At 57.0% G+C, this 17804-nt stretch overlaps 2 protein-coding genes across 5 annotated transcripts in view; both read right to left on the reverse strand.

Moving 5' to 3' along the window:
• LOC102566400 (zinc finger protein 493) overlaps positions 1 to 15459 on the reverse strand; it is a 185284-nt gene extending 169825 nt beyond the window's left edge. The window contains exon 1 of the mRNA XM_059727863.1: positions 15416 to 15459. The gene's annotated coding sequence lies outside the window, so the exon portion shown is untranslated. The remainder of the gene's footprint in view (positions 1 to 15415) is intronic.
• On the reverse strand, positions 1781 to 16046 carry LOC132250705 (putative zinc finger protein 66). Of its 4 annotated transcripts, none has more exons than XM_059727758.1 (7): positions 15924 to 16046; positions 14782 to 14977; positions 14258 to 14347; positions 13624 to 13793; positions 13018 to 13144; positions 6859 to 6975; positions 1781 to 5642 (listed from the first exon to the last, which is right to left on the reverse strand). In XM_059727758.1, exons 2-7 carry the CDS (start codon positions 14933 to 14935, stop codon positions 4345 to 4347), a joined length of 1956 nt encoding a protein of 651 aa, XP_059583741.1. In that variant the 5' UTR covers positions 14936 to 14977; positions 15924 to 16046; the 3' UTR covers positions 1781 to 4344. The 4 variants fall into 4 exon arrangements, with proteins under 4 accessions (XP_059583741.1, XP_059583727.1, XP_059583738.1 ...); XM_059727744.1 differs by lacking the exon at positions 15924 to 16046 and adding an exon at positions 15416 to 15499; XM_059727755.1 differs by lacking the exon at positions 15924 to 16046 and adding an exon at positions 15108 to 15420.
• Positions 16047 to 17804: the final 1758 nt, after the last annotated feature.

Here is a 17804-nt window from a genome sequence, read left to right on the forward strand (position 1 = left end):
TGCCTCCCAGGCAAGCCCCTTTCCTACCCTGCACCCCACCCTCACCAATCACCCCCCAAAAGGGGCCAGCCACCTGAGACCCCCTGCAGCAGACCACCCACCACAACACGGGCAGCTCACCCCCAGGTTCCCCTGCACCCAGGAGCAGGGGGGCAGTAGGGAAAACACCAACACCCCACTATCACTACATGGCCCAAAAGGGGGAACCCCCACAGTGCTGCCCATCGGATCACACCAGGTTCCCATGCACAATGAGAACCAGTGGGTAATTACCCTCCCAGCAGAGACCCAAAATCTGTTATGCATTTTTCCCCACATTGTTCCTGGAGGGGAGGAGGGGTGGAGGCTCTGAAGCATACGAGGTTGGGTGGGGAAACTATCTCGGAAAAAATGATCAAGGAACTGAACAAACAGGTAGGGTTGGACGAACTGACTGAAGAAATGAAAAGGACAGGAAAGGAGGATAGAGATAGGGAGAGCCAGAACTCCCAAGGGGGGAAACTGGGTAGTACCCCAGAAGAGGAGGAAGGAAGTGATAGAAAGGGGTAGTTAGGATTTCAGTTCCTTTGACACACTCTCTCACCGATACACATTTCCCCGAGCCTCTTCCGCCCCTTAGGAATTCAGCAGGTAACTGGCCCATTCAAAGTGTGTCAAACAAACTCTCATTCCCTCCTTTCTTTCTGTGGCCACCTCCAGCCAGATAAAGCAGCCCTCCTGCCAGAAAACTGAGGCTCATTCAGAAATCACAAGGTTTTCTTGAAGGCTGCAATATAGGGAAAGGGAGGAAACAATTTAATACACTGCGGGGTATCAGCAGAAAGGACAGCTAAGGAAATTCATAGATTCATAGATGTTAGGGTTGGAAGGGACCTCAATAGACCATCGAGTCCGACCCCCTGCATAGGCAGGAAAGAGTGCTGGGTCTAGATGACCCCAGCTAGATACTCATCTAACCTCCTCTTGAAGACCCCCAGGGTAGGGGAGAGCACCACCTCCCTTGGGAGCCCGTTCCAGACCCTGACCACTCGAACTGTGAAGAAGTTCTTCCTAATGTCCAGTCTAAATCTGCTCTCTGCTAGCTTGTGGCCATTGTTTCTTGTAACCCCCGGGGGCGCCTTGGTGAATAAATCCTCACCAATTCCCTTCTGTGCCCCCGTGATGAACTTATAGGCAGCCACAAGGTCGCCTCTCACCCTTCTCTTGCGGAGGCTGAAAAGGTCCAGTTTCTCTAGTCTCTCCTCGTAGGGCTTGGTCTGCAAGCCCTTGACCATACGAGTTGCCCTTCTCTGGACCCTCTCCAGGTTATCCGCATCCTTCTTGAAGTGTGGCGCCCAGAATTGCACGCAGTACTCCAACTGCGGTCTGACCAACGCCCGATAGAGGGGAAGTATCACCTCCTTGGACCTATTCGTCATGCACCTGCTGATGCACGATAAAGTGCCATTGGCTTTTCTGATGGCTTCGTCACACTGCCGGCTCATGTTCATCTTGGAGTCCACTAGGACTCCAAGATCCCTTTCCACCTCTGAAATGAATTAGTGTGCTCCAGCGTGAGTATTTAATTTCTTGGAGTAGCCCCCGCAGGACACTCACAGAGCCAAATGGCTTTGGCACGAGCAGGGAAGTCTCAGTATTCCCAATGGGAGTTTACGTGCTGCATTTCACCCGCAGGACACATTCATACTTTCTCCACCCTTGCACCAAAGAGGCATGACCTGTCACACACTGCACCTCCTTTACCCCAGCTATCAGATTTAACCAAGAAAAGATACTCTACTTTCCAAGACCACGGTTTTATTCAAAAGGGCAGGGTTGTTGCTGCACAGCAGGACACTGGTGTAATGCCTTGAGTGTGAGCAGCTCCTGCTCCTGAAGGTTTGGGAAAACACCTGGATTGTGGAGAATTCTCTGGCAGGGGAAGGGGCTGGGAAATCACAGAGGCATCGCCCCCCCAAAGGGTCTGGGCTCTGGTCTGTTCACATTTCACAGACCTGGAGAGGACATAGATACCAACCACCAGAATATCCTCTTAAGTTGTAAGACTTGATTAGCAAGGACCCTGCTATGGAAAATGGGATGAAGGGAAGGAGGGCAAAGGGGGGGGGGGATGCTGGTGCCAGGTGATGAAGAGTTCTGACGAGGGGTTAAGCAGCAAAACCTGCCAAACTGGGCTCAGGGGGTGGCAGTGGGAGCTTGCACACCGGATGGGCATGTGCAGGCCTGGGATAGGTGTGACATCATGATGAGGAAAGGCAAGGTCAGGGTGGAAGTCAGGGAACTGCTTCGCCAGCAATGTGCCCCCTTCCTGCAACTCAAGAGCCTCACATACTAGGACCCTAGGACCAGGAGTGAGGACAAAGCTGCGAGTTAGCTGAAGACAGTCCCTGGGCGTCAGCTGGAGCCAGCTGCCTTTGGGAGGGCACCCTATTGTGAAGGCACTTCTCCCCCTGGGAGCAGACTGCTTTCAGAAAATGATGGGGATGGCACAGGCTTCAAGGCAAGGCTCATCATCTCACAGGTTCCCCCAGCATCCGGGTTGGCCTCTGCCTGAGGAGTTTCTTTCCAACCCCTTCCCCTCAAACTTTGGGGGCCAGCCTCTATGTCATTTGGGTTGTGCAGTGCCCTAGAAGGGCCAAACGATAGGTGAACTATGGTTGCAATCCACAGGCATGAGTCCACTTGCCTGGATGCAGAGACTGGGGGGTGCTGAGCAGGTAACCATCCCCAAATCCTTCCTGCATTGCTGGCAAAATTATGGATCCTCCTGGAAGTGGAGGCACTCTTGCTGGGCCAGTTTTGAGGAGTGGGGGAGGGTCTTTCCATACTACAAGCACCACTGTGGCTTTTCTTCTGTGTGGCTGAGCTGATGCCAAGCCAGGTGCCAGAACTGGGGGAAGCTGTTCCCACACTCTGAGCACCAGTGTGGCTTCTCCTACATGTGGATGAGCTGGTGTTTGGTCAGGTTGAAGGTATGAAGGAATCCTCTGCTCTCTTTCTCTGTCCTCAGGCCTGACACCTCCCATCCCCCTCCTCATGCTGCAGAGGCCCATCATTTCAGTTCCCCACCGAGGTCCCTGCTGGGCCTGTTCGGGGAGGCTGGGCCCTCCACCTGGGGATTCTGAGGTCTTTCACAAAGATTGGTCTGTCTCAGCTGGGTTTCAATATTTCCTGCTTCTGGGGAGCCAGGTGATGGGATCAAAAAATGGTATTTAAGGGTCAGGTCACTTGGTCTAGGTGAGGACTGCTTCTGGAGACATTTTTGGAAACACTAACTGAAGCATGGGCCTCCAGAACCCTCTGGATGGACATAGAAATAGCTTTCCTGAAATTTATCCAGTAAATCAGAGCAGGCATGACAAGGGCCTGGGCCGTGAAGGGTTGGCTACTGGTCTGCAGGAGAGCTGGCTGCCAGACCAGAAGTGACTGCACACTGGCAATCTGCAGACTGGAAGTGACCCACATACTGCGTACCAGCAGCCACCATTTTTTATACTGTACTCGGTATAAAAATGGGTTGCCTGCCTGCCCACAGTATGCCGGTCACTGCTGGTTCACAGTTGGCCAGTGTGCCGTCTCTTCCGGTCCACAGTTTGCCGGTCCTCTGCATAAAAAGGTTGGGAACCCCTGAATTAGAGTTATGTACCTTTAGATTTGTATCACAAGGGCTAACGAGCCAGTTCTGTTTTGGTCAAGTTGGTTTTCTTTCAACACATTGTTTTGTATTCCTTCCTCCCCCTCTCCCTTTTTAAGCAATAAAGCTATTTGTCATAGCACACCGTGCTGTAACTGCTTATGTGGCTGGGACTTGCCTGTATAGCCCCTTTGCTCGGCTGGCTAAGAAGGGCATGGCTTTTTTACTTTCCTCCCATGCAGAAGGCTGCTAGTGAATGCTTCAGGCTAAAAGACGCACCCCAAAAAATCACAGTACGCTGAGCACCCCTAAGGTCAACAAGTTCTGTGTACCCTGGGTGGTACAGAGCCCTTTCAAAGACCAAGGTCCTTGTGGTGGCAGTGGTTACCCCAGGCTTGTGGGTATGCTCCCGGAAGGGCCTTGGCCAGATGCAGGCTCCCCAGGGGAGGCCCCTGAAGCATGGTTTTGGTGGGGCACAGGGAGGTGGGTAGCTCAGCACAGAAGCGCCCTCTACTGGCCCACCACAGGTCTGCCCTCATTTTGAGTACTGATGTGGCTGCTCCCCCATGGGGACAAGCTGGTGCCAGGCCAGGTTGGAGGACTGGGTGATGCTTTTCCCATTCCTCTCAGCACCAATGTGGCTTTGCTTTTGTCTGGATGACCTAGTGCCGGACCAGGTGGGAAAACTGGTTAAAGCTCTACCCACAGTATCAGCACCGATGTGGCTTCTCCCCGGTGTGGATGAGCTTGTGTTTGGTCAGGGTGGAGGATCGGGTGAAGCTCTTCCCGCACTCTGAGCACTGATGTGGCTTCTCCCTTGTGTGGGTGAGGCGGTGTCTAGTCAGGTTGGACGATCGGGTGAAGCTCTTCCCACACTCTGAGCAATGATGTGGCTTCTCCCCTGTGTGGATGTGCTGGTGTTTGGTCAGGTAGGAGGCCAGGCTGAACCTCTTCCCACACTCTGAGCACTGATATGGCTTCTCCCCTGTGTGGATGAGCTGGTGTTGAGTCAGGAGTAAGGACAGGTGGAACCTCTTCCCACACTCTGAGCACTGATGTGGCTTCTCTGGCACGTGAATTAGCCTGTGCTGGTTCAGGCTGATTAGCCATCTGAAGCTCTTTCCACACTCTGAGCACTGATGTGGCTTCTCCCCTGTGTGGATGAGCCAGTGCTGGGTCAGGTGGGTGGATAAGTGGAACCTCTTCCCACACTCAGAGCACTGGAGTGGCTTCTCTGGCATGTGAATTAAACTGTGCTGGGTCAGGGCGGAGAGCCGTCTAAAGCTCTTTCCACACTCTGAGCACTGATGTGGCTTCTCCCCTGTGTGGATGAGCCGGTGTCGGGTGAGGCTGGAGGACAAGTGAAACTTCTTCCCACACTCTGAGCACTGATGTGGCTTCTCCCCTGTGTGGATGAGCCGGTGCTGGGCCAGGTGGGAGGACAAGTGGAACTTCTTCCCACACTCGGAGCACTGATGTGCCTTCTCCCCTGTGTGGATGAGGCGGTGTCGGTTTAGGTTGGAGGACTGGGTGAAGCTCTTCCCACACTTGGTGCATATGTGGAGCTTCTCCCCAGTGTGCCTTATCTTGTGAAGTGCCAGGGGTGACTGGCAGTTCAGGCTTTTCTGGACTTCAGGGCAGGGGTGGGCTTTGCCCCAGTGAACAGCAGTGAGCTCCGGCTCTTCCCTGAGTCCCTCCCTACTGCCTTGGCTTGGATGCAGTGCCTCTTTCCAGTGGCTCTTTAGGTTTCTCAACTCCACACATTCTTCCCTGCACCCAGGGCTCTTTTTGGGTTCTGCCCCTTCTCCATTCTCATCCCCAGCTGGAGATGGTACCTGGTTCACTGCCACATTCTCCTTCTGCTTTTGGGGCCTCCCTGGACTCTTGTGCCATTGCTCTTTCTTGAGTCTCAGGGAGTCCATTGCACCCAAATTCCCTGGGGAAGTCCACGGTGGCTCCAGCTCTGCAGGACTCTGCTCCTCAGCTCTGCTCAACAGCCAGGCACCTGCTGCATGGGGAAGAGAAACTGCAGATTAGCCTTTACCAAGCTGGCAAAAAGCAAACACTGCTATTTCTTCTGCTGGGATGGGCCTCAGAGCAGGCCTGGACCTTGGCACTTGTGTTCCCTTGAGGAAACAAGGCCTTCCTGCCAAAACCCCACGTGCTGGGTGTGAGGGAGGGGCAGGTCCCTCAGCAGGGCTAATGGTCCCTACTCGAGAGAGTTCAGAGCCAGACTCACAGAGGCCCACTTGTCAGCCTCATCACCTCCAGCGCTGCTAGGAGAAGCACATGTAGGACACGTGTTAGGACAGTACCTGAATAGCTTCATGTTGCAATGGGCTGAGGATGAGGGGAGGACCTAGAGCTGTGGCTCTCTCTTGTGAAAGGAGCAGGGCTGTGCTTCCTGCCTGCCTCCAGGGCAAGGTCTGGTGCAGGGAATGAACCCATGAAGCTTTTCTCTGCTGTTGGTCCAAGGTGGTCTCCCTGTTACAGGAGCCTGCAATGGGTCTAAGGCCTTGGCATGATCCTGAACCTGGACTACGTGCTGAGTCTCAGGCTTCATGTAACTCAGGGCCCCAGACACAAAACACAAAGGGGGCAATTCTGGTGCAAACCATGGGGGATTCGCTTCCCCCGACGGCCTGAAAGCTTCTGAATCCTACCCATGCCATGGAGCCATTTAATGCAGCCTGAGACCAAGATGAAACACTTCCTGGCTTCCAGGGAACCTGATCAGGAGAAGCCAGGCAAAACCTCAGCTTTTTTCTTCTCCAACAGTGACAGTTACATAGAGCCTCTGAATCCCATCCTGATTCCCATGCAGGGCTACAAATCCCATCATGTTCTGGAAGAAGGTGGTAGAGAGCTATAGCTACCTTGGGCTGGAGAATCAACTCTTACACAGTTGAGTAAAGATGGAAATTGAAGGTCTTGGTATCCCAAGGATACCAGATTTGGGCTGAAAAATCAAGACAGAAAACCTGATTGCCCCCTACCCTCTGTCATGAGCGGCAGAAGGGAACAGCTGTTTCTCTGCACATCGTTGAATTTCAGGGAGTGGGAACAACACCTGCCGGGACATTACAGCATAATGTGCTGTGTTTGAGGTCAGCATCCTGCAAGGGCAGCACTGGGCAGGTCTGCAGTGTCCAGGCCCCCCTGGCACTCTGGGTGTGGAGCATTTCTGAGAGCGGAGTAGGGTGGAGGGGACAGACACAACTCACCTGGCAGCAGGTCCTCTGATCTGGAGATTTTCCCACGGCTCTCATCATCACAGCCCCAGAGCTCCACCTGTCCTTGCTGGATGCTGCAGATTAAGGCAGGTGTGGGACCTCGATATCCTGTTTGGGGCAGTACTTAAATAGGGTTAGTAACTGTACTGGATGCAAAATAACCAACTGAAATTTGGGGAATGGATCTATGAACTGATGGTTTCTATTAGTGCCTTGATGGACAAAGGAGGATGGGCATTTAGGAAAGAGAAGGCACTGCAGGGAGAAACCTTGAATAGATAATGGTGCTTTCACTCAGGCAGAGGAGGGATGGTCATAGGAAACAAAGCACCAACCACTCCTGGTTTAGAAAGGGCATTAACCAGGGACAGGCATGGAGATGCACTGGTCCATGATATACAAGGGAGCAGACAGATGAAGCTTTTACTGTTTTCACAGTACCAAAAGGAAGAGATAATGGGCACACTTATGAATGGATAACATTTATTTTATTAGTGCAAATCCAGAAAAATGAGTGAATATGAGCATATTCTCAGTGAAGGGTGAGACAGGGCCGTGGAGGGCCCAGGGAGGATAAGGGGGCCAAATTATAACAAGGCCCAGACTGAACAATGTCGGTTCCATCTGTGATGCTTGGGGCGTGGTAAAGGGTTGGTTGGAGCCACGCATAGCCGTAAGGCTTGGGTGCCCTGAAACACCCGTTGTGCCATCTAGCTCGAAGCGGGACCCATGTGGGGTCCAGGAATCCACGGGGTCAGAGTGTACAGCAAGCCGTGTCCAAGAGGGCGTAAGGCAGCCTCCCTATTATATATTTTACCATCAAAGACGTGGCGAGCGAGAATTGAGGGTGCCCTTTGGGCCAACTTGGCATGGGAAGGGGGCCTTGGGGAGACCACGGCCCTCCTGCAGGACCCTGCGCCGAGACAAAGTGGTGGATTGGCCAGGAAAGTAAGGCTGTGCATGGGGAGGAACCCTGTGTCCTTAATTAGGGAGATGAACCTATGTGCTAAAACAGGAATTGAGAGAGCTGTAGGAAGGCAGTGGCAACACAGACCTGAAAGAGGGGCAGACTAGGTAGTCACCACCCCAGAGGCTGTACAGGGGAAAGCCTTAGGGCCGAACCAGTAAGGGAGTAAGACCAGGCTAGCTATGGCAGAGGCAGAGGACATAGAGGGCCTGAGACAGGAGAATTTTGCCTGGCTATTGTGGGTGGATGAGTTGGAGGAGAGGACGGCCTGGCTAGAGTGGGAATTAGAAGCGGCAAAGACTGAGAAAGAACAAGTGGAGGCAATGGCCACGGGGTTAGAACAGCAGGTACAAGCAGGGAAAAAGGAAGGGGGCTCCAAAGAAATCAGGCACTTGATAGTGGCGGAAGCTGAGAGAACTTGTGCACTAGAACAGTTTATCGCGAATGAAGCCCAGAAGAGCCGGGAGAGGGAAGAGAAGCTGCAGAAGATGCAGAGGGAGATGAAAGTGTGGATGGCCAGGTCCCCTGAAGCCTGCACAACCCAGGCAGGGCAACAGAAGGAGATGCTGCAGAAGTTGGAAGTGTCAAGAAGCCTAACAGGCGTCCTACAGAAAGAAGTCCGCAGCCAGGAGGACCGAATAGAGGGGTTGCAAGACGAGTTGGAGGACTGGCAGCAGAAGTGCATACGTGCAGAACACCTAGCACAAGAGCTGCGGGACAAACTGCTTGAAAGCCATACCCAAACCGAAGAAAATGGCAAGGTGATCATGCAGGAGATGGTAAAGGTAAAAGCTTACAGGGCAAACTACGAGGCACTGCATGATCAAAACCTGTCCCTTGAAAGGGAGTTAAAGGCCAGGGCAAGAGAGAACGAGGGGTTACAGTCCCAGTTACAGAGTGGGGAGGCGGAAAAAGACCACCTTAGAAAACAGGTACAGTTCCTTCAAACTCTCCTAGAAGATAGCTCGGCTACAGAGGCAGTGACTAACACAGAGAGGGAGCAGTCACAGCTTCAAATGCAAACCTTAAGGCAGCAGATTCAGGCACTGGAGCCAGAAAATAAAATGCTACAGGCGGCAAGCGGTCAGACGGCTACAAAAGGCCAAGATCCTGGGGAGTCGGAGGTGCCAGAGGTACCAAGTATAGTAACACAGGCAGAAGTAGGACAGAAGGCTCAAGCGGCGAAGTTTGCAGACACTATGCGAGAGAGGCTGGAGACGCTGGGAGCCCAACTAGCGGAGTGTGTGATTATGGTTAAGTCTGAATGCCTAGAGCAGTGCCAGGAGATGGAAGTAGTGAAAGGGTCTCTGAGGGAAGTGGAGGCACAACTGACAACCACATGGCTAGGGGGGCGGAAATCTCCAGAGCAAGTGAAGTTCCCTGGATACCGAGGCCCGGAGGATCCAAGAGAGGAGGCCGAACCAGGGCAACCAGAGAGAAGCAATCCAGAGAAGGGATCAGTAGGGGTGAAGCCTACAGCCCTACAAGAAGAGGTCCTGCCAGCCCTCCTGGGATGCTGGAATAAGAGATGGGACCAATGGGTAGAGCGTCATGCAGATGAGATGCGCTGGCTAAGACATCAGCTGGGGGAACTATTCAGACTACAAGCCAAGGGAGGAACTGCAGTGCCAAGTCAGGGGCAGCCAAGGGAAGTAGGCCTGACAGAAGTAGGGATGGCAGGGAAGGGTGAACAGGCTAGCCCAAGGAGTGAGACCTGCCTCTCTATTTGCCAGGACTGCACACAGGAGGCCCGGGGCCCGAGGCAATACGGGTCAGAGACAGACCCCATAAAAAGGGGATCAGTGGAGCCCAGAAAAGAAAGATGGGCCACGGGGCCAGAGATGAGGAGGGAACGACCACCCAAAGAGGGACAAAAGTCTGAGAAGAGACCTCAGATTTATATAAGTAATATCCCTGGGCAGGTCAAGTGGTGGACGTTGAGAAAAATCACTGAAACAAAAGTGTAGGGTGTAGCTTATGTAAAGATTTATAAGGGACCTGAGGGAAGACCCACTGTCCAGGGGAAGATTGAGTTCTGGAAGAAAGAATATGCTCAGAAGGCATTGGGGAGACAGTGGGAAATCTGGGGAAGGATTCGGGATCTTCAGAGAGCCATAGGGAAGTGAGAAACCCCACAGTCTGCCCTAGGAAAGAGACCAGGGTATACAGGGGTTGAAAATAGATGAGCCAGATGTGAGGGGGAGAAGAAACTCCAAACAGTAGGCAAGAACTCTTTGGGGAGGAGTGAGAAGATCTGAGCCAGACCACAACAGGGCTCAGTTTTTAACGGAGTGGGGGGAAAGTTCCCCCGCCCTTAGAAGAATAGCATAGGAAGAGAGGGTAGACCCTAGAAGGCAAGGAGCTCGACCAACTGAGAGTTAAGCCTACCAAGGCTGGCTAATGTAGGGGGACTGCCCGTGGCGCGGCAACTCCCATGCAATCCCACATGGTGCGCCTTGGGGAAAAAGCAAGCAGGGGGCGCCTGAAAACCTCCGCCTCTACCTATCTGAATTGTTGGTGAGCAAGAACAAGAACCTAAAAGGACCAAGACGTAGGATGCGAGAGGGACAAGAGCGAAGAATCTTCCTAGTGAGTCTGGGTCTTAAGCGGGGAGGTGTGTCGCAGAGCACTTGGGTGCCCTGCTTCTTTTAAAGAGGGGAAACTGCTAGGGAAAGAGCCCTAGCAACTAGTGAGGAGCCCCAGCTGCTGGTTGCCAGGGCAACCAGTTAGCTAGTGACCCACACCTGCCAGCAGTCAGCTGACTGGAAGGGGCAGGGCTTGGCTCACATTTAAACCCCAGGGCTGAGGCCAGGCTGGCAGTTCCCTGCTGGCAGCCAAGGGGGAAAGAGCTCTGCCTGAGCAAGCAAAGGGGAGAGGCCTGACTGCACGAGCAGCTCCTGATACTGTGGTAGGATGGAGTATTCCCCGGTAGGGTCTGAATGATGTTATAGCCAGGCGGCTGGCGTTTATGTTACAGCCCAGGGGCTTGAGTTTGATTTATTTTTGTATAACACTGGTGGGTTAGGTGAGCCTATTAGGGGATGGAGGAGGCCTCATAGGATGTCCACGGCAGCATGGGGAACCCGAGCACCAGAGAGGGCACAGCATTGGGGGTGCACCGACCCCGAGCGTCAGTGAGGGCGCAGTGCCAAACAGGGCTGCAGAGAGCCCAGGCACCAGGAAGGCGCAGTGTGAGACAGGGCTGCGGAGGGCCCGAGTGCCAGTGAGGGCACAGTGCCTGACAGGGCCGTGGAGGGCCCAGGGAGGACAAGGGGGCCAAATTATAACAAGGCCCAGACCGAACAACATCGGTACCATCTGCGCGGCTTGGGGAGTGGTAAAGGGATGGTTGGAGCCACGCATAGCCCATAAGGCTTGGGTGCCCTGAAACACCCGTTGTGCCATCTAGCTTGGAGCAGGACCCACCAGGGGTCTGGGAATCCACGGGGTCAGAGTCTACAGTAAACCATGTCTAAGAGGGTGTAAGGCAGCCTCTCTAGTATATATTTTACTATCAAAGACGTGGCAGGCGAGAATTGAGGGTGCCCTTTGGGCCAACTTGGCACAGGAAGGGGGCCTTGGGGAGACCACGGCCCTCCTGCAGGACCCTGTGCTGTGACAAACACCAAACCCTGGGGAAGAGCATCCACACTTGAGGATAGGCTGGTGATCCAGGCCAGCCTTGATAGGCTTGCAAGGTGGGCGGATAAATACCTGATGGCGTTCAATACAGAGAAATGCAAAGTCCTCCACCCTGGGGGGGGAAAAAAACCGCATCACACTTATAGGCTCAGCAGTGCTGTGCTCGCTAGCATCATGACCAAAGGAGACTTGGGGGACATGACTGACCAGAAGATGAACATGAGCCACCAATTCGATACTGCCCCTGGCAAAGCGAACAAAACTCTGGCTTGCATCTACTGATGCTTCTCAAGAAAGTCCCAGGATGCCATCCTCCCATTGTACTCGGCCTTTGTGAGGACACAGCTGGAGTACAGCATCTAATTCTGGGCTCCACAATTCAAGAAGGATGTGGAAAAGCTTCAGAGAGTCCAGAGGAGAGCCATGTGCATGATCAGAGGGCAGGAGAACAAGCCATGATGAGAGACTGCGAGCTATGGGACTCTTCAGCCTGGAGAAGCGCAGGCTCAGGGGGGACTCGGAGGTAGCCTATAAGTACATCAGGGGTGTGCATCAGGATCTGGGGGAATGCCTGCTTATGAGAGCACCCCAAGTGATGACAAAGTCCAACGGGCACAAACTCCTCCAGGACCCTTTTAGACTGGACATAAGGAAAAACTTATTTACTGTCTGAGCCCCCAAAGCCTGGAATAGACTCATAGTTAGTTGGTTGGTAGAGTTGGAAGGGACCTGAGCAGATCATTAAGTCCAACCCCCTGCCATGGGCTCTCTCCAGAGGTGGTGCAAGACTCATCATCCCAGCCAAGGCTTTGTCTAGCCAGTCTTTAAAAACTGCCAAGGATGGAGACTCTGCAACCTCTCTGGGGAGCCTGTTCCAGTGTTTTACTACCCTCCTAGTGAAAAAAACTTTTCCTTATATCTAATTTAAACTTCCCTTCCTCCACCTTGAAACCACTGCTCCTTATTTTGTCATCTGCCCCCGCTGAGAACAGTCCAGCTGCATCCTCTTTCGAACCCCACTTCACGGAGCTGTAGGCTGCTATTCAATCTCCCCTCAGTCCCCTTTTCTCTAGGCTAGATAAGCCCAATCACCTCTCTTTCCTTATAAGTCATGTCCCCCAGCCCCCCCAAACATTTTTGTTGCTCTCCACTGGACTCTCTCCAACGTGTCCACATCCTTTCTGTAGTGGGGGGTGCAAAACTGGACACAGGACTCCAGATGTGGCCTCCCCAGTGCTGAGTAGAGGGGAAGAATCACTTCCCTTGACCGGCTGGCAACACCTACCAAAGCAGCTCAGGATGCCATTAGCCTTCTTGGCACCATGGGCACACTGCTGACTCCTGTTCAGATCATTGTCCACTGTCATCCCCAGGTCCTTTTCTGCACAGCTGCTACCCAGCCAGTCGCCCCCAGCCTGTACTGGAGCATTTAAACCACTAGCCAAAAGTTCATAAGGATGAAACTGTTGAAACACAGGGAGATGACTAGAAAATGTCAGAGTCAGCACAGATCCATGGAGAAACAAGAACGAGAGTTTTACCCAGGGAAACGAGGACTTGGTAAGTCTTCAGCATCTGGTCCCGGTAAAGCACCTTGTCTTCATCATCCAGCAGCTCCCACTCCTCCCGCGTGAAATACACTGCCACAGCCTCGAACACCTCCTGGAGCTGCGGGCACAAGCGTTGCACCATCAGTGGTGTCTCCTGGGCCAGCTGCTCCCAGCCCCCACGGCCCTGTCTGCAATCACTCGGCACTACAGCTCATTGCAGGCTGAGCCAGGACAGGCAGGGCTGCAACATCCCGTTACTCAGCTGACGCATGACGTGGATGCAGCTGTGGACATGGGAGCTCACATTTCAGCCTCTGCCCAGCCCATCATGGTCTGTCAGCTTGGTCCTTTGAGGCAACCACTTTTAGGGGCAGGGAGCCCCATCTCCATGCACTCTCACCAGGCCTTCCCATGCCAGCACCCCTGGTATCTGCACTTGGGAGGGAGCTCCTGCTAATGCCAGCTTGCGCTGTTTGCAGCCTTCAGCATCTCAGGCTTCACTCTCTTCAGATCCCCATTGTTTACAGCCCCCCCTGGCTCCTCCTGCACTCTGCCCCAGCTGTGCTTTCCCCCAAATGGACCTAGTGCCCTGCTCACCTCCAGGCTCTGCCCATGCTTTGGAGGCCTGCCCTGCCCCTTCTGCACTGGGCCCGGCTCAGGTGTCAGGGAGCCCCTCTCCCCCAGTCCCCTTGGGCAAGTCCTCTGCAGATCCAGCTTCACAGGCTCTGCTCCAGGTTTCTGCTCAGCGCTGCTCAGGGTCCCAGCACCTGCGGGTGGGGAAGAGCGCACAGGGCAGCGCTGGTGCTGCTGGCATGGGGAAAGCCCCGCTCATCTCCTGCACTGGCCTGGGACTAAGGCAGTCAGAGGCTTTGGTGTGTGGAAGAGGGGGGAGAAGGTAGACTCCACGTCCCACAGCTCTTGCTAAGCGCATGAGGCTGGAGATGGGCCCCAGTAACTCTGTCCCAGTCTGGTGTCCTCATCACAACACCATGTCAGAGCTGATAGGGACACCCCTCCTTGAGAGGGATGTTGGAGCTGTGTCACATCCACATGCTAAGGGCAGGGGATGTGAAATGCAAGGTCAGTCTTCTCTGGGGCATGGGAAATGCTTCCAGGACTGCTGGGAGAACAAGAGCTGCTGATCTTTAGGAGCAACATGTACTGGCAGAGATTTCTGCATGGACGCATGGGGCCTCCTGCTTCTGGACAGGGTCGAGCCACCGCTCCGTACCTGCTCTTGGGGAAGGGCCTGGCCTGGGGCACCAGCCGGAGGAGCTTTTGTCTGCTGAGAGCTCCCAGGTCTGCTTGGTTTCAGGGGAATCTGCAGCAGGACAGAGCCCTGCCTTAGCTGGACCTGAACCGGCTAAGGCTACTGGAGAATCTCATTTCCCCGTCCCCTGCACCAGCCCCTGACTGTGCATAGAAGGCTCATGGGGACATGAGCAAGGGGCAGGGGCGAGTGAATGGTGAATGCTGGAATGTGAATAAGGTCATTGATCGGTACCACGGCAGCATGACAAGGGCCAAGACACAGTCTGTTTGTGCTGGGATTTGCATAGATGCAGCGAGAAGGATCAGGGCCCAGCCTGGGAGCTGCCCAGCCGCAGGGATCAGAGCTCGGTCCCAGCCCAGCCCCGGGGTTACCAACATTGCAGCCCTGTCCCGGCTGGGGCAGACGTTGGAGCCTCCCCCTGTGTGCAGCACAGCCACTCCGGCACCCGGACCCACACCCGGCCCTTACATCTGGTCCCTCACCTGAGTCCTGGGGGGGCAGGGGCTCCTCTCTGGGGACAGGAGGCGCTGCGGTTTCCCTCTCTCCTGACTCCTCCACAGGCCTGTCCACACGATGGGCCGTTGGTTCCTCCAGACAGCAATCGCCAGTGTCCTGCAGTGCCGCAGTGGACGGCATCTTGTGTGAGGACACCTCCTCGACCTGCACGCTCACTGCGACCTGGGGACGAGATCGGTGTGTCACGGGGGAGCTGGGACGTGGGCGAGACGGGGCTGGGAGGGAACATGAACACCCCCAAGCACACGGCGACGGGGACAGCAGCATCCACGTCGGGGGGAAACGCTCTCACTTGGGGCTTCTCGTCCTGCTCCTGCCCCGCCTGAAACCCCTCGGCCAGGGCACGGCCTCGGCGCAGGTGTGCACGCTCGCCCCCACGCCCAGCTCTGCGTCCCCGGGGCAGGGGGGCCAGGAACGGCTCCGGCTCCAGCTCCTGCTCCTTGCTGCGGCGCTGGGCTCCAGCCTGCAACCCCCCCCCCACGGCCCCTTGGCTGCCAGGGATCGGGGCCCGGGTCTGTGGGGTGGGGGTCGTGCCCCGGTGCCAGCTGGGGGGTGCTGAGGGGATCTCGGCCTGAGGAGGGGCTGCACGGTCTGCATCACCTCCTGCCCCGCGGCTCCCCGCGCTCGACCCGCTCCTGCAGCTGCGGCTTTGCTGGCCTGGTGGGGACCGCCGCGGGGACGCCCCGCTCCCAGCTGGGACCGCACCGGGGACTCTTCCTGCCCCCGCAGCTCCTGCCTGGACCCTCCCCCCCGTCCTGCTCCTCCGGCTGCGACGGGGCTGCCACGGGATGTCCCCCCCACCCCGGCCGCCCCGGGCTCCAGCGCAGCCGCCGCGTCTCCCGGAGAGGCCTCCCCGCGGGGCCCGGGCTCTCGCCGCCCTGCCACTCCGCCCCCCCGGCCTGCGGGGAAAGGCCGCACCCAGCGCGGCTCCGACGGGGCACCCGCCCCCCCCCGGTGTCCCCGCGCAGAGCAGTCTGGGCCCTCCCGCCGCGCACAGGCTGGGGGTGTCCCGGTTGGCTCCAGACCCCCCATGTCTGCCCCCGGCGCGCAGCAGCACGGGCCCGGCCCCCCCAGCACCCAGCGGGGACACGCCCCCCCGCACACGGACCGCCGGCGCCGCCGCGTCCCCCGAGGCGCCGCCGGACACAAAGGCTCCCGCTCCCGCCGGCGCCGCCGGACCCGCGCCCGCCGCAGCCACAGTGGGCGGGGGATGGGGGGGCAGGGCTTTCAACTCTCGCGAGAAAAACCCCAACCCCCCCCCCGCCCCCCCGCGCGAAAGGTTCGGAAGCGCGGAGCGAGCGGGCTGCGCGCTGCCCCCCCGCCCCGCGACCCTGGTCCCCCCGCCCCGCACCCCGCGAGCGCCGTCCGCGGGGGCTCTGCCCGCAGCACACACCCCCGTTGCGGGCCGGGCCGGGCCGGGCGGGGCGGGGGGCTGGCTTCCCCCTCTGCCCTCTCCCGCGTGCGGGGCGTGCGCTGCCCCAGCAGTGCCAGCGCGGCCGAGCGGTGCGGTCCCCTCGCCTCCCCCGGCCGCGGCCACCCCCGGCACGGCACGGCACGGCGGAGCGGAGCGGAGCGGCAGCCTCCCGAGGGCGGGCCTGCTGGCCTGCAGCGCCGAGCACGCTCCCAGGGAGATTCATAGACTTTGCTCTGCTGGCCCGGTGCCCCTTCCCCTGCCCCGTCAGCTCCCGCAGGGCTGCGATGGGAAGGGGCACAGCGGGGGCCTGGGCTCGTGCTCCCCTGCACTCGCACCCCCCTCCTCCCCCAGCATCCAAACGGGAAACAGACCCCATTGCCCCCTCGGCCCCCTCCCCCACGGCCAGGTGGCGGCCCCCCCACAGAAGCCCCCCTCCCCCATTAACCCTTCAGTGACCAGTCCCGGGCCCCGGGCGTGCCGGACACAGCGGGGCTCTCCCGGGCTGGGCTCCTGTTCGCTGCTCCCTGCTGCGCCTTCACGTGCAAACCAGCCCGTTGTCATCCTGATGGCCCTTCCCCGGGGCTGAGTGCCCCACCCGCCCCCTTCCCTCCCCTCCTGCTTCCTTAACCCGTGCTTTCCCCCGGTGACAGAGGGCACAAGAAAGGGAAACTGAGGCAGGGAACATGCATGTGCAACCTGCCAGCTTAATGGTGCAGTTATGATGAAGAACCCCTCTTGTGGTCACAGCACCAGGGCCCATGGGGTTTCCTGGCTCTGCTTGGCACACGGGGTCTCCCTGCCCACGTCCTCCCTGAGCCCAGGCACAGCTCACTCCCACCCCACAGTATGCAGCCCCCTGCCCTGCTGGTACCCCTCACTCCCGACCTGCAACCCCCTGGCACTGCCAGTGCCCTGTCCCCCCAACCCACAGTCTCCCACTGCCCTGTGCCCCTCACTCCCAAGCCACAGCCCCCCAACCCTCACTCCTGACCCACAGTATTTTGCCTCCCTGGGCTATGCTGGGACCCTCAGTCCCAACCCACAGCCCCCATCCCTGCTGTTACCCCTCACTCCTGAACCACAGACCCCAGCCCTGCCAAAGGAGCCCCCCAGGTGCCCCCATCCCAACCAGACCGGTGTGCGGTGGGACTCCGATCCGTGGCATGGCGATGTTTCCCTAGGTTCAGGGGTGTGAGAAGACAAGCCTGCTGGCCCTGCGGCCGGGGGCTGGGACACCGCCCAGGCCTGCCTTGATGATATTCTTGTGCTCCTGGGAGATGGCGCCTGTGGCCAGGGTGGGACAGGGGCAGAGCTGGGGGGTCAGTGCTCCATGATGCAGGCCCTGGTGGTTTTGTGGCCAGGACGTGGTGTTTTCACTGCTGTGGCCTGGGTTTGTTTCCCACCTAGGCAAGGCAGCTTCTGATCCTCACCCCTGTACTCCCCAGGCGTCCTGTGCCGCAGAAAGGCAAGAGGTCTCCCCGGCAAACACAGCCAGGGTCCGCTTTCCTTGCCATCCCCGGGCTGCCAGTGCTTGCTGCATTCGAGACAGACCCAAAGCTGGGCACTTTGTTCCCT

Source organism: Alligator mississippiensis, chromosome 1 (genome assembly GCF_030867095.1).
Source record: "Alligator mississippiensis isolate rAllMis1 chromosome 1, rAllMis1, whole genome shotgun sequence".
Classification (NCBI taxonomy): Eukaryota; Metazoa; Chordata; order Crocodylia; family Alligatoridae; genus Alligator; species Alligator mississippiensis.

What these genes read in the sequence shown, in the direction of transcription:
- LOC132250705 (XM_059727758.1), bottom strand. Translation starts at nt 14,935, where the DNA reads ATGCCGTCCACTGCGGCACTGCAGGACACTGGCGATTGCTGTCTGGAG. An exon ending in CCTGCCCCCCCAGGACTCAG is followed by an intron (nt 14,348 to 14,781) that starts GTGAGGGACCAG and finishes GTCCTGCTGCAG; the next exon opens with ATTCCCCTGAAACCAAGCAG. An exon ending in AGCATGGGCAGAGCCTGGAG is followed by an intron (nt 13,145 to 13,623) that starts GTGAGCAGGGCA and finishes TTGTGCCCGCAG; the next exon opens with CTCCAGGAGGTGTTCGAGGC.